This window comes from Engraulis encrasicolus, chromosome 24, assembly GCF_034702125.1.
Source record: "Engraulis encrasicolus isolate BLACKSEA-1 chromosome 24, IST_EnEncr_1.0, whole genome shotgun sequence".
NCBI classification, from domain to species: Eukaryota; Metazoa; Chordata; class Actinopteri; order Clupeiformes; family Engraulidae; genus Engraulis; species Engraulis encrasicolus.
This window is the reverse complement of record NC_085880.1, coordinates 32,372,265-32,385,265: the sequence shown is the minus strand read 5'-3', so window position 1 is coordinate 32,385,265 and position 13,001 is coordinate 32,372,265. Positions and strand designations below refer to the sequence as shown.

Here is a 13,001-nt window from a genome sequence, read left to right as displayed (position 1 = left end):
TGACGTTTCACTTCTTTGGGTGCAGCCATGCATAGCCTACGCTTACTATTACTTTTTTTTTTTTTTTAACTACGACATTGAACTGCAGCGACTTCCCCGACTATGCTACTACGACGGCCTGCATGCACTTGTGTTCTCTCTCGTGCATGGGGATGAAACAAGTAGGCTATGGCAGACGCCATATCATTAGATACAACTTTTCAAGCGTTATACTTTTCGACTCGGGTAGAAAGTTGGTGCAGAGGTGTCTGCTGCAGAATGATGAATGAAGTTCACGTCACAATGGCTGAGCTGGGACCACAAAAAGCCCGGGCACGTTGTGCAAGAAAAGGCAGAAAGCGACTACATCAGCCTGTTAACCCACCGGGGAGTGCACTGAATGTTAGTCCAGGCTGATAACAAATGCACAATAGAGACAGAGCACAAGAGAACCACCGACGCACTCGCACACAAATCGCAGAGTGCTGTTCATGTCAGCAAACAGGAAAACGTGCGCAATAAGCATTAGAAAACACCCAAACTGCATGTCATCAAAACATGCAGAATTGCTTTAGAACTAATGCTTTCCCGAACATAATGTATTTGCGCAGCACATATAGCTAACCAGCTGTCAGTGCTGCCGTCCGAAGCTAGTAGGCTACAAAGCAAAGTTCCGTAGGCCTACCTCTCATAAAACCGTCTCTGTAGAAAGCCACAATACACAGAACGGTAACCAAAATACTTTAGGAAATATGACACCAGAAGCAAAGTACCCTATAATATTTGCCGCGGCGGGCTCAGTGATGAATGAAACAGCTTAGCCTACCTGTACTGCTACCATCCAATGCCTTCTTCCTAGCCCACATGACAACTGGATTTTGGCTACGATTGAAACTTGTCACTTTCAAGACATTAACTTCGGTTATTTGATTTTTCTGCCATCAGCGATGCCACAACATAGGCTATGTGTTATTCCAAGTGGGAAATGGAGAGCTGTCTTTCCTAACTAGAACTACTAGACTTAAATTTGTGGGCCATGTCTGACTGGAGGTAGCCGCTCAAGTTAGAATTCCGCTGATGGAACTATAACTTGTTACTGTATCTTTTTTTCAGGAGCGCGCGAGTTTTACGCACAGAAGCAAAAAGCAGGCTATCTGCCTTTGTAAATTAATGGTGCCCAACCATAGTCTCTGCTCTTTAATTTGCTTCATGCTGCTTCTTCTCATATATGTTGCATTGTCACAACATTCATAGAAGACACAATAGGCGTAATATTTATTTAAAAAAATAAAAAAAATCCTCCACTGGTGAAGGTACGCACAGTGCGTACGGCCGTACGGCTCCAGGCGCCCTTGCATCCATCCATCCATCCATCCATCGCACCTCTCCTTCCTTCTGCTCCCTCTGTTCCACTGTCCCTTCACCATTTTGCCTATTGTTCTGTATATTCCACCTTTTGCCCCTGTGTTGTGTTTTTGCTTCTGCATGCCAATGCTCGCTCTCCCATGTTGCTTTTGGTGTCAACGCCCCCACCCCTACCTCTGCCTCAGCTCATCCCCTTATTATCATTATTACTATTATTATGATTATTATCCTTTTGATTCATAACCTTTTATGTTTGATTATGGGTTTTTTTTACATTCATTTTTTCTTTTTCTTTTTTTTTGCATTTGTTTGTGTTTGTGTTTGTGTGGCCCATGTGGTGTTGGTTGTGTTGTGCAGCTAAGCTCAGGCATCCCATGCATGGGGGCGGTAACAATGGCACTAACGGCAGTGGCGCTAGGGCTGCGTCTGCTGCGCCTGCGTCTGCGGCCTGCGAGGCGCGACTGCACCGGTGCATGAGGAGAGCACGGGGCCTGCAGTCACGCATGCAGCAGGAGGTGCAACAACAACAAGAGGAGGAGGAGAAGGAGGAGAGGACAGGAAGACGAGAGGAGGAGGAGGAAGAGGAGAAGGAGGAGGCGGAGAAGGAGAGACCACAGCAGCAGACACACAGGTAACACTGACGGGCCCGACGCCGGGTGTCTGTGTGTGTTTTGTTTGTTTCGTGTAAGTGTGTCTGTGCGTGTGTGTGTCTGTGTGAGTGTGTGTACGTGTCCGTGTGTCTGTGTGTGTGCATGTATGTATATGTGTGTGAGTGAGTATCACTGTGTGTTTGTGAGTGTTGTCTGCGTGTGTATGTCTGTGTAATTGGTCATGTGTGTTTGTATGTTGCGTGTGTTTATGTGTCCGTATGTCTCTATGTAAGTGTGTCAGCTATTTGTGTGTGTGTGTGTGTGTGTGTGTGTGTGTGTGTGTGTGTGTGTGTGTGTGTGTGTGTGTGTGTGTGTGTGTGTGTGTGTGTGTGTGTGTGTGTGTGTGTGTGAGTGCATTGAAAGGGTGTGTGTGTGTGTGTGTGTGTGCGTGCGTGTGTGTGTGCACCTGCAGGGCGCCTGAGGGCAACATGAAAGGAGCTAATGACATAACGCAGTACAGCCTCCTACACTCATAAGGAGACACCACATATGGCACAAACACATGCGCACACACACACACACACACACACTCTCTCTCTGTCTCGCTCTCTCACTCTTTCTAGCTCTTTCTCACTCTCACTCTTTCACAAGTTCACTCGCACACACACACACACACACACACACACACACTTTTCACTTTTCCGTACACACATACACACAAGCACACACTCACACACACATACACACTCACGCGCTTCTTAAATCAGATCAAAAGAATGCAGCTCTGTCTCCCAGCGGCACAGCGAGCGCTCTGATCATCTAAACTGAGATAGCGCCACCAAATCTTCCCCTTTTCCACTCACTCACAAACACATCTCTCTCTCTTTCCCTCTCTCTCTCTCTCTCTCTCTCTCTCTCTCTCTCTCTCTCTCTTTCTCGCACACACACACGCACAGACACACACACATACACATTGCTTGCATGATTACATCACGGCGCTTCAGAAACTGTGGGTGTATAGGACTTCTCTGGTGTGTAACTGCGCCCCTTCAACACCCCCCCCCCTCTCTCTTCTCTATCTATTCCCCTTCCCCTCTTCTCATCGTCCTTCCCTGCCTCTGCCCATCTCTCTCTCTCTCCCTCCCTCTTTCTCTCCCCCTCTTTTTCTTTCTTTCCTTTTTTCTTTCTTTCTTTCTTTCTCCCTTTCTCTCTCTCTCTCTCTCTCTTTCTCTTTCTCTTTCTCTTTCTCTGTCTCTCTGCAGTGAAGAGTCTGGCCCGGTCCGAATTCTTCTGACAGCGGCCTCTGAAGAGGAGCGCCTCGTGCTGACCCGGCAGGATTCCCTCCCCAGGCCCAGCAGAACCACCGACACCAGAACCAGCGCCCCTAGCACCCCCAGCACCCCCGTCCCCGTCACCAGCCCCACACACCCCGTAAACCCACACACCACCGCCACCATCATCAACAACAGCACCATCAGTACCCCCGCTGCTATAATGCCTGCCGCTCAGGTCTTGCCCCCCTCCTCCACCCCCACGAGCCTGCACCCCCCCTCTGCAACACCCCCTTCCCGCCCTGTGCCAACATCTTGCATCGTGGGTATCGTGGCAGACGGTGGCGTCCCCCGCCCCGTGGTGATGGTGGGCAGCACTTCCCCCGAGGGCCCCCGGTGGGACGGGGTTGGCGCGTCGAGTGCGAGTGACAAGCGCAGCGGCCAGCCGACAAGCCTCTCGCCTGCCGGGCTGCTCCAGTCGCCCAATCAGCCACCAGTGTCCCCTGCGTACTGGAACGGCCACACCCCTCCCGCTCATGGCCAATCACATGGCAGCATGCATCCACCACCGCGCGCACGTAGCCCATCACCGGCCCGCCCCTGCCCACAAGACCCTGCGTTGTTGCCCGGACGACACTCTTCATCCTCTTCCACCACCCACTCTTACCCTCTGCCCAATGGGGTGCCTTCCAGCGAGCCTAAGACCCACCTCCATCCACCTTCTCCGGGCCCGGTAGCCAATCACAGCAGCGGCAGGTGTGGGGCGGCTCAATCAGGCGGCACTCTGGCGCACGACCCGCCCCACCTCCAGGTCCCCCACCTCGCGGAGTTGTCCGGCTCCCCTGCTGTAGGTCCATGTCCCCAGCAGGTGGCCCGCTCCTCCCCCTCCCCACCTCCGGAGGCCTGGGCTGGGGCGCGCATGCCCGTGGAGCGCTGGGCCGAGAACGTCAACCGCTACTACAACTCCCAGACTGCCTTGCAGGCCCCCGAGCCCTCCTCCCCAGCCAACGAGGAGCTGTCTGAGTTGGAGACGCTGTACCAGGCCAGCCTGCAGGCCCCCTCGCTGCCACGCTACCCCCGCGGACTCAGCCCCCAGCCCCCACCCAGACCAGGTATGCAGTGCACAGTATGGTCGTGTGTGTCTGTTTGTGCCTGTCTGTGTGTATGCGTGTGTGTATGTGTGTGTGCTCACGTGTGTCTCTTCAATGTTATTTCCTTAGCGATTTGTTATTCTATTATTTGTAATATGTGTGTCTGAGTGCTTCAGTATTATTCAGCTACCTATTCATATACAGTGTTTTATGACCTTTAAGTTAACCTTTCTTGGTCCCGATCATACACGGGTCAATGACATTTTTTTGTTGTTGCTGTTGTTGTTGGGGTTTTTTTGCGCTTAGACGTCAGATGGTACAACCATCGCTAGTGCCCATAAATAACTAATTAGGTATTTGGTAATGATGGCATGAAAATGAATATGCTTCTTAGGTAATCCACTTGTAGCAAACAAAAACAATCCATACAATAGCTGTGGTTGCACCACCCTGACGTGCCACTACTAAAACGTAATCTGGTGAGTCAGGGAAATGGACATCCACACAGTTGTGACGTCGTTTTATTTCGCTAGAGTCGTCCTTTCGGCAGAACATGATGCTCTTTAACTATTTATTTCACCTCAGACGGAAAAGGCACTGTTGTTGATATGTCTGTCGTGTCCTTACCAGGCCTGTCCCCTCTACAGGTAGTCCATTGTTATAGTGCTATAATGCAGTAATTCTCAATGCAGCACTATTAGGTCTTGTCCCCTTGTGCTATTGCACTATCAAACATCATTGGTGCTCGGGATATTGTCCTGCCTTTTCTGATTGTTTAGGCTGATAATTTAGGCTGCAGTGTTGAAGTGTTGAAAGGAGGAGTAGAGAGCAGAGGGAGAGAGAGAGAGAGAGAGCCTGGTCCCCATGCCAATTCTCTCCTCCCCATCCCTCCATTCAGCTCCCCTGACCTTCATGTAACGTGATGTGAATTAAATGTGACAGTGAACGAATAAAAGTCATTTTCTTTCTCCTTGTGCTGTGTGTGTGTGTGTGTGTGTGTGTGTGTGTGTGTGTGTGTGTGTGCGTGCGTGTGCGTGCGTGCGTGCGTGTGTGTGTGTGTGTGTGTGTGCGTGCGTGCGTGCGTGCGTGCGTGCGTGCGTGCGTGCGTGCGTGCGTGCGTGCGTGCGTGCGTGCGCGCGCGCGCGCGCGTGTGTGCGTGTGCGTGTGTGTGCGTGAGCAGGCTCTGCGGCCAGGAAGCTCCTGCACAGTGGAACTCTGGGCCGCTCCAAAACCCCCACTGCAGAGATCGAGAGGCACGCCTACAGAACACCCGGCTACACCAGCACCCCACAGACACACACCAAGGTGAGCAGGGGCAGGGTGTGTGCGCGTGCGCGCACGTGTGTGTACGTGCATGCGTGCACGAGTGCGTGCGTGTTTGTGTGCGGGGAGAGTGGGCCTGTGTGTGTGTGCGTGCCTGCGAACGTGTCTGTGTGAGTGTGTCTGTGCATATGCAAAGTGTACATGTTGGTGTGTCTGATGAGGGTGTTACTGGTTCAGCTGGGCTGCAGTTGTTTGAGGAAGCCTTGTTGATTAGCTTCCATTTTCAACAGATGATGCTGCAGCCTGATGTTGCCTTTCTGTAATATGTAGCCGTTATTGATACCCAGTGGACTTGTGTTGGATTGCTTGTGTTGGATAATTGCAGTTCATATTTTTACTCACTGGGTTGTGTGTGTGTGCGTTTGTGTGTGTGTGTGTGCGTGTGTGTATGTTTCATTGTGTGTGTGTAGCCGGTGTGTGTGGTGGAGCGTGAGGGGTTGGTGGAGAATGATGAGTCGTACAGTGCGGACAACTTGCGTCGCCTGGCCCGCAGTATGAGTGGCACCGCCATCGCCGGACGAGCTGACACACTACCATCTTCACGAAGCTTTGTAAGTATTACACACACACACACACACACACACACACACACACACACACACACACACACACACACACACACACACACACACACACACACACACACTAACACTCATACACACACAGTTTTTATTTTCCAGAATATTAGTTAGTGCAATTTGCATTTTTCTCCCCTCTCTAGACCAGTCAGATGTGTTTTTGGTGCTCATCTGTGCCCATCTGTACCTTACAACATGACATCATTGAATGTCACCCCTCCATCCATCCCAGCCGTTACCATGGTGATCGTCAGGTCACCCTGTACTGTCCCATCAGTCCATCATGAGCTCACACTGACATCTGCTGGTCAATACATGCAACTGCAGCTATCATACAACATGTTTTTTTGCCTACCGTTGCCAAGCATTTCAACAGCAAAGTCTGTGGTGCTTATTTTCTATCCTTATTTAAAGCCTTGCTTTTTTTAGAAGTTATGCTTTACAGTTGATAGCGATTTTATGAAGGATTTTTTTCTCTTTATTTAGACATTTTTAGACACAGTTGTAGGCAATGTGTTGTCCTTACAAAACCCTCCTCTCAGTTTGCTAATGTTCCGCATTGCTTAAGTTTATCTCACTGAAAGACCAATAAATCCTCAGGTAACATTATGGGCATAGCATTGTGTTACTGATACAGACTGCTATGAAAACTCCAATCCCCTTAATCTCTGTGACTCAAGAGTCTAAAGCCTGACTAATTTGAGTTTTACAAGCAGGCAAAATGTTTCTGTTCCCGTGTGCCTTTCCCCACGCTGTTAACTCACATCGAGCATACATTCCTTGCAGGAAACGTACTGTACAAAGGGAAATTCTTATGATTATTCCGGTATAATAACACAAGGCCAGGCCATGAGAACACAAATAGTAGGTTACCTAAACACTCCCAGCCCCACGATTGTGCAGTTTAAGCATCAGACTCTCATTTGGGTTTGCTGTGGTTTGTTCTTTTCCAGACCTGTTCTGTTGTTGATGGGCTTATAGATGGCACCCAGGTCACTCGTGCAGTTCATGTGAAGAAAGCAGTTTAGCTTCTATATTCCTACAGTAAAGCTATAGGTTTCTTACAGTTTCTACTAGACTACAGAATTTAAAATGTATTTCATTGGTCAAATATGCTAACGCAATGTGTAAGTATACTTGACTAGTGTCATGCATAGTCTGTCTCTACTGTGTTCAATAGTGGTGTCAACAATGATCGATTTGGCGATCCAATCCAATGCGGGGCATGGATGATCCAATTCAATGCGGCAAGTTCCAGAATCGATGCAGCAATTTTTTTAAGTTTCAATTACTTCCGTGGATATTTCGGGAGCAAATGAATGTTAAATTAAATAAAAATACTTCAAAGCATTGCAAGACTGAACAGAAAACAGCCAATAAATTGTTGCTCAGTATCTGACTACTTGTATTGCCTCATCATGACAGAGGAAACATTTGCTTTGCTTTCAGTAGAAATGTAATGCATTGCAATGCATTGTAGAATTGAATCGGATCGGATCTAATCGCATCGAATCGAATCGAATCGAAACCTCCCGAATCGTGATTGAATCGGATCGTGAGGGCAGTGCCAATCCACACCACTAGTGTTCAACATGCAGAACAAGTTGTGGAATCTGACCTTTTCTCATGCGCCATCATGAAAATTGTGCGCATCCCAGGATAAGATATACAGTAGGACAAAGGCTGACAGAAAGTTTGGAGTGAGGACTCTGCACAAATAAAATCTTTTTTATTTTGATGTTTTTATTGTCTGAAGATAATGGTCGAAACGTAATCCTGCCATGGAATAAAACATTAAAGAAAAAAGGATTTAAGTGTGCAGACTCCTCAATCCAAACTTTAAGTCAGGAAATCAGACCATTTGTCGTGAGCAGTCATGGAGTGGCCCTGATTGTGCTCTGGTTTGTCTGTTGGATGCCAGTGATAAAGGCAAGTATTATGTTGTGTCATTGGGGTGGTGTTTAAAACAGGCTGGGGTGAGTTACTGAGCTTGTTTTAACGCCACCCACCTCTCTACATTTCTCCTCTCACTCCCTTTCTCTACTCTACTCACCTATGATGCTCTGATCCTGGGTCTCTCTCCCTCTCTCTCTCTCTCTCTCTCTCTCTCTCTCTCTCTCTCTCTCTCTCTCTCTCTCTCTCTCTTCCTGTCTCTCTCTCTCTCTTCCTGTCTGTCCCTCTCTCTCCTTAAAGGACACCTCTATCACCGGGATGCCAAAGCATGCAGGTGCGCGGGTCATCACGCGTCAACATAGCTCCTCCTCCTCCTCCCCACACCACTTCGTCCTCCCTCACCACAACCCCCACCTCCACTCCCAAACCCTGCCACACCCCAACCACCTCCATCACTCCCACCCTCTCCCCAATCCTCACACCCATACCCATACCCTCCCCCACCCCCATCACCATCACCATCACGTGCCCCCATCACACCCAAACCAGCAGCCGTCTCGGGGACTCCCAGGTAACCTCCTCCTAAACATCTCCTGGAGAACACACAGACATACATGTATATAGAACACATGCATGGGCACACACACACACAGTACAGCAAAAAATACCTCTTTCACGAATACTTCCCACCACCATCAAATTCTAATAATTAGTGAATGAATTCATACATAGAAAAAGGTGAATCCTCTCCTTGTCCTGAATTTCCAGAAATACACATTTTTGGCTGCGACCTATAAGTCCTTGGTACAGTACTTGGTTCTGTACTAGTAATTATTAGTTTATTATTTTATAAATAATAATGAAAAGGTAAAATGGACGTAGTTGCAATACAGTAGCTACTCTGGTGCAGCTTTAAATTTGGATTTTTTAACACTCTACTGATGTGATCCCCATTTCACTCCCACTCCCATTCACTCATACAGCAGCTGCATCCACAGCACCCCCCTGTGTTCATGCAGAGAATGGGAATGCACAGCGTTCACATTCACAGTTGCGTGTCGTGTCGCCCAAGTGATCTGTTAACCCCACAGATCAATTTCTACTCCACTGAACCACTTGCATCTTTTGTTTGTTTGTCTCACTTCTACTTTGATGGGAATTTGTCGGTGTGTGTGTGTGTGTGTGTGTGTGTGTGTGTGTGTGTGTGTGTGTGTGTGTGTGTGTGTGTGTGTGTGTGTGTGTGTGTGTGTGTGTGTGTGTGTATGTGTGCGCGCGCTGTTCCTTGTAATAGTTAGTGAGTGCATGATTATCTTCCTATTTTTTCTTGCTCTTTATGATCCTAATCTTTATTGTCTCTATAATGCCCTCCCCTATGGTTCAGGAGATGCCCAGAAGTGCCACCCCTTTCTGGCTGTGTTTGACCGGAGTGAAGCTGCCCAGCGCGACCCCTACCACAACGCCACCATGAGCTACGGCACGCTCCCGCGGGCACCTCGACGGCCACCTCCTCAGGGGTCCTCGCAAGAGCCCCCCCCATTCCTCTCCTCCTCCCTCCCCAGGGCCATGAACGCCCCCCCGGCCCCCGCCCCCCTGGGCCCAGGCCCTGCGGCTCGGCACTGGGGGCCTGTGGACTCCGGCTACGCCACCCTGGCACACACCCGCCGAGGTGGCTCCGCCGCGCCCCATGACCGGCCCATTGACGCACCCTACAGGCGAGAAGCAGTACCACCACCAACACATCCACAGGGGGCCCAGCACCACGCGCTCCGCATCCCACATACGCAAGCCCCGGCCCCGATGCGTCGTCTGGACGTGCCCCCGGAGGGAGACTGGAGGACCCAGAGCCAGGTACACATGGGCAGCATGGTGGGGGGTGGCGGTGGTGGCCAGACCCTGCCCAGGTCAGAGTCCCGCCAGAGGCTACCGGCCAGGAGCCCTGCTGGCCCGACTCCGCTGTGTATACTGTGCCAGCGCGCCAGCGCAGACCCCTTGAGTGCCTACTGCCGCTCCTGTGGGGCACACGTGACCCGCTACTGCACCGCCAGCTGAACCCGGATGGGAAGCAACCAGGACCGGACTGGATTGGACTTGGCCACGCCAGAATGGAACTGACTGGACTTGAGAAGAAGCGGATGGGATTGGATCGGCCCTGCCGCTCAGTCTCTAGTACCTGCAGTTTGCTGCCTCTTTGACACACATGCATGCTGCTTTGCTCTCATCGCCAAACACCGCTGCCAATGCAGAGCATCACACCAAGTCCCTGAGATACACCAAGTCGCAGAATCAGTGTAATATGGAGCTACAGTTGATGAAAAAGCATATTTAGCTTCATTCCTCATTCTCTCTCTCTCTCTCTCTCTCTCTCTCTCTCTCTCTCTCTCTCTCTCTCTCTCTCTCTCTCTCTCTCTCTCTCTCTCTCGTTCTCTCTCTCTCCTCTTTAAAACCTCCTGACATTTTCTTCACAAGGTTGTGTGGAAGGATGTATTAACAGTATGGGTGATGGAAATTTACAGAAGGCTGGAGGAGATTTGCAGTACAAACAAGACTTCAACCCTGTTCTCCTAATACCCTCCTCACAGTGCCATCTCCTCTCTCCTCCACTCCTCCACTCCTTAAGCACACGGCCTCTGGACTGGCCTGTGCATTCTTCCCCACACCACCAGGTGCACGGGCTGGGAATGACCTCTGGTTCCTGCTAGTCTCAGTACGAATCCGTATCGTATGCTCCTAAGTGCCCTGTCCTCTTTGATCCAGGCACTCGTTTTTGTAGTGAGAGGAGTAGGCTCTGGATGCATGGATGTTGACTTTGTTGTCCTCCCCGAGTCTGCAATTTGTGGACTCCCAAGGCTGCTCCTCTCACCTGAGACTATGTTGTTTTGAAGTTGGACACTAGTCATACATTGCTTGGCTATGCTCACAAAAAGACTGAAATAAAGCCAGTAACAACCAGTGAGCACCCACAAAAGAGCTTTTATTAAAACATATTTGACATTTCGGCTATGCGCCCAGCGTACAGATGTGCCTGTTTCAGGCCCACACAGTTTTTGAAATAGCTCCCCGTTGTGGGAGACCCACTGGTGCCACTGGCAGGTAGCAGACGTTGCCTATAATAGGCCTACTGTACATGGCCTCCTTGGCTGGAGGGAACCTGGCGCAGTCTCCTGAGGAAGAGGAGATGCCACATGGGTGGATGAGAAAGCAGGCCCAGGAGCCTGTCATTGGCTAACACAGGTCACCTGACCTCATGTTCTAGAACAGGGTCACCTGACCTCACGTTCTAACCAAGAGCTCACCAACGAGACATTTCTTTATTTTCACGTTCTGAGCTCAGTCTGTGTCTTTTTCCTTTTGTTTTTCTGAGGCAATGAGAAGCACACAACACTACACAACACACTCCCTTTCACACACAAACCAATCATTTTATTTATAACCCACAGTATAACAATATAATTAGCAATTATTTACTATTTAATCCCAGCTGTTCGTTGTATGATTAAGGCTATGAATGCTTCATCGTCTCAAACAGAGGAATTTTAAAAAATGAAAGTATTTCACAGCTATCTTACTAACCTGTTATTATTACACTATTATTAATAGCTTTCTGGACTTTTCTGGATCTTTGGTAAATCTATATACTAGCATTGCGTGGTCGTTGTTCTGATCCGGTAAAGGGCTTTTCAACCATGTGTGTCATGTCATGGTTGCTGTGCAGAAAAACGACTGACGTTGATTACCAATAGGTTATGTTGATAATATTTTTTTAAAAGTTGTTTATTTTAGTGCAGTGAAATGGACATAACAGTGTTAACACCAGTTTTTAGTGCACTTTAGAAGTGCAGTTCTAGAATACTGATCTTGAAAAAAAAAATGAATTCGCTCTTCTCCTAATGTTCTGGGAGAATTGTTTTTTTGGTGAAATATTTATATTTTGTACATTTAGAAGGTGAAGATGTTTAAGGCACCGTTGTGTTAGAGGCACAGATACTCGCAACTCCATAGGCCACGCTTTTCAGTAACTATTTCAGACAAAGTGGCAAACCTGCATGTTGAAATGGGACCTTTTGTCTTCAACACAGGACTGTAAGACTTGACGGAAATATTTGGGGTCGTTTTCAAGAGACGCAAGGGCTTGGGTGTAGGGAAAATTACTATTATTTATTTTTCCGTTACCATCTCCAACAGTTTCAATCTAATATTTGCTTTCACTGTTATGCCAAGAATTCTGCTTGTGATTTTTGCCATTTTCACCCCTAAGGGATCTTTGGTTTTGAATGCACCCAGAACAGATTACTGAACATTATTGAATATTCACTCCTGAAAAAGTCTGCCTGTTTTTGTGGTAGGCTGGTTACACAGTGGGTCGCAGTTTGATTTATTTACAGCTCCACACTTGATGTTTATGTTGTAATGTTCAAGTTTAAGTTTTTTTTGCTTTTTGCATACATGACATTTAATGTAAAGCCTTATTGAATTGATTTGTTTTCTAATATAAGCATTGCATTGCTTAAAATGAAGGAATGAAAAAAAAAGTTTTTATTTTGAGAGGAAGTTTTTTGCCTATTTTTTTGGTTGCATAATTTTTACATTTATTTTTCTATATTGACACTGCTGAATAGCGTAAATGCCACAAACACTAGTGGGTGTAAACAAGTTGGTTGCCATGGGCAATGCGCTAGGCAACAGAAGTGTGCAGGGATAAAGGTTCTAAAAACGACTCCTGCTGAAAAGTCCTGATAAAACTGGATTGTAGCTGTTCTCAGATCAGTTGAAATTAAACACAGTTTGTGCTGGACAAGGAGTGCACACCCAAACTAACTGCATGCCAAACTGTAAAAACGACTGTATGACGGCTTTGTTCATCTTAAACCATTTTGTTCAGGCCGCAGAAGTAGGTTTCTATGAAAGCATTTT

The 13,001-nt window shown here is 48.2% G+C and overlaps 1 protein-coding gene across 2 annotated transcripts in view; it reads left to right on the top strand.

The window, feature by feature from the left end:
- The window catches only part of usp54a (ubiquitin specific peptidase 54a), a 99,042-nt gene extending 86,410 nt beyond the window's left edge, over window positions 1-12,632 (top strand). For both annotated transcript variants that reach the window (XM_063191370.1, XM_063191369.1), the window contains 6 exons: window positions 1,702-1,975; window positions 3,197-4,317; window positions 5,477-5,601; window positions 6,030-6,170; window positions 8,391-8,661; window positions 9,472-12,632. In XM_063191370.1, the coding sequence (XP_063047440.1) occupies window positions 1,702-1,975; window positions 3,197-4,317; window positions 5,477-5,601; window positions 6,030-6,170; window positions 8,391-8,661; window positions 9,472-10,139 (2,600 nt within the window). In that variant the 3' untranslated portion in view covers window positions 10,140-12,632. The remainder of the gene's footprint in view (window positions 1-1,701; window positions 1,976-3,196; window positions 4,318-5,476; window positions 5,602-6,029; window positions 6,171-8,390; window positions 8,662-9,471) is intronic.
- The last annotated feature ends 369 nt before the right edge of the window (window positions 12,633-13,001 follow it).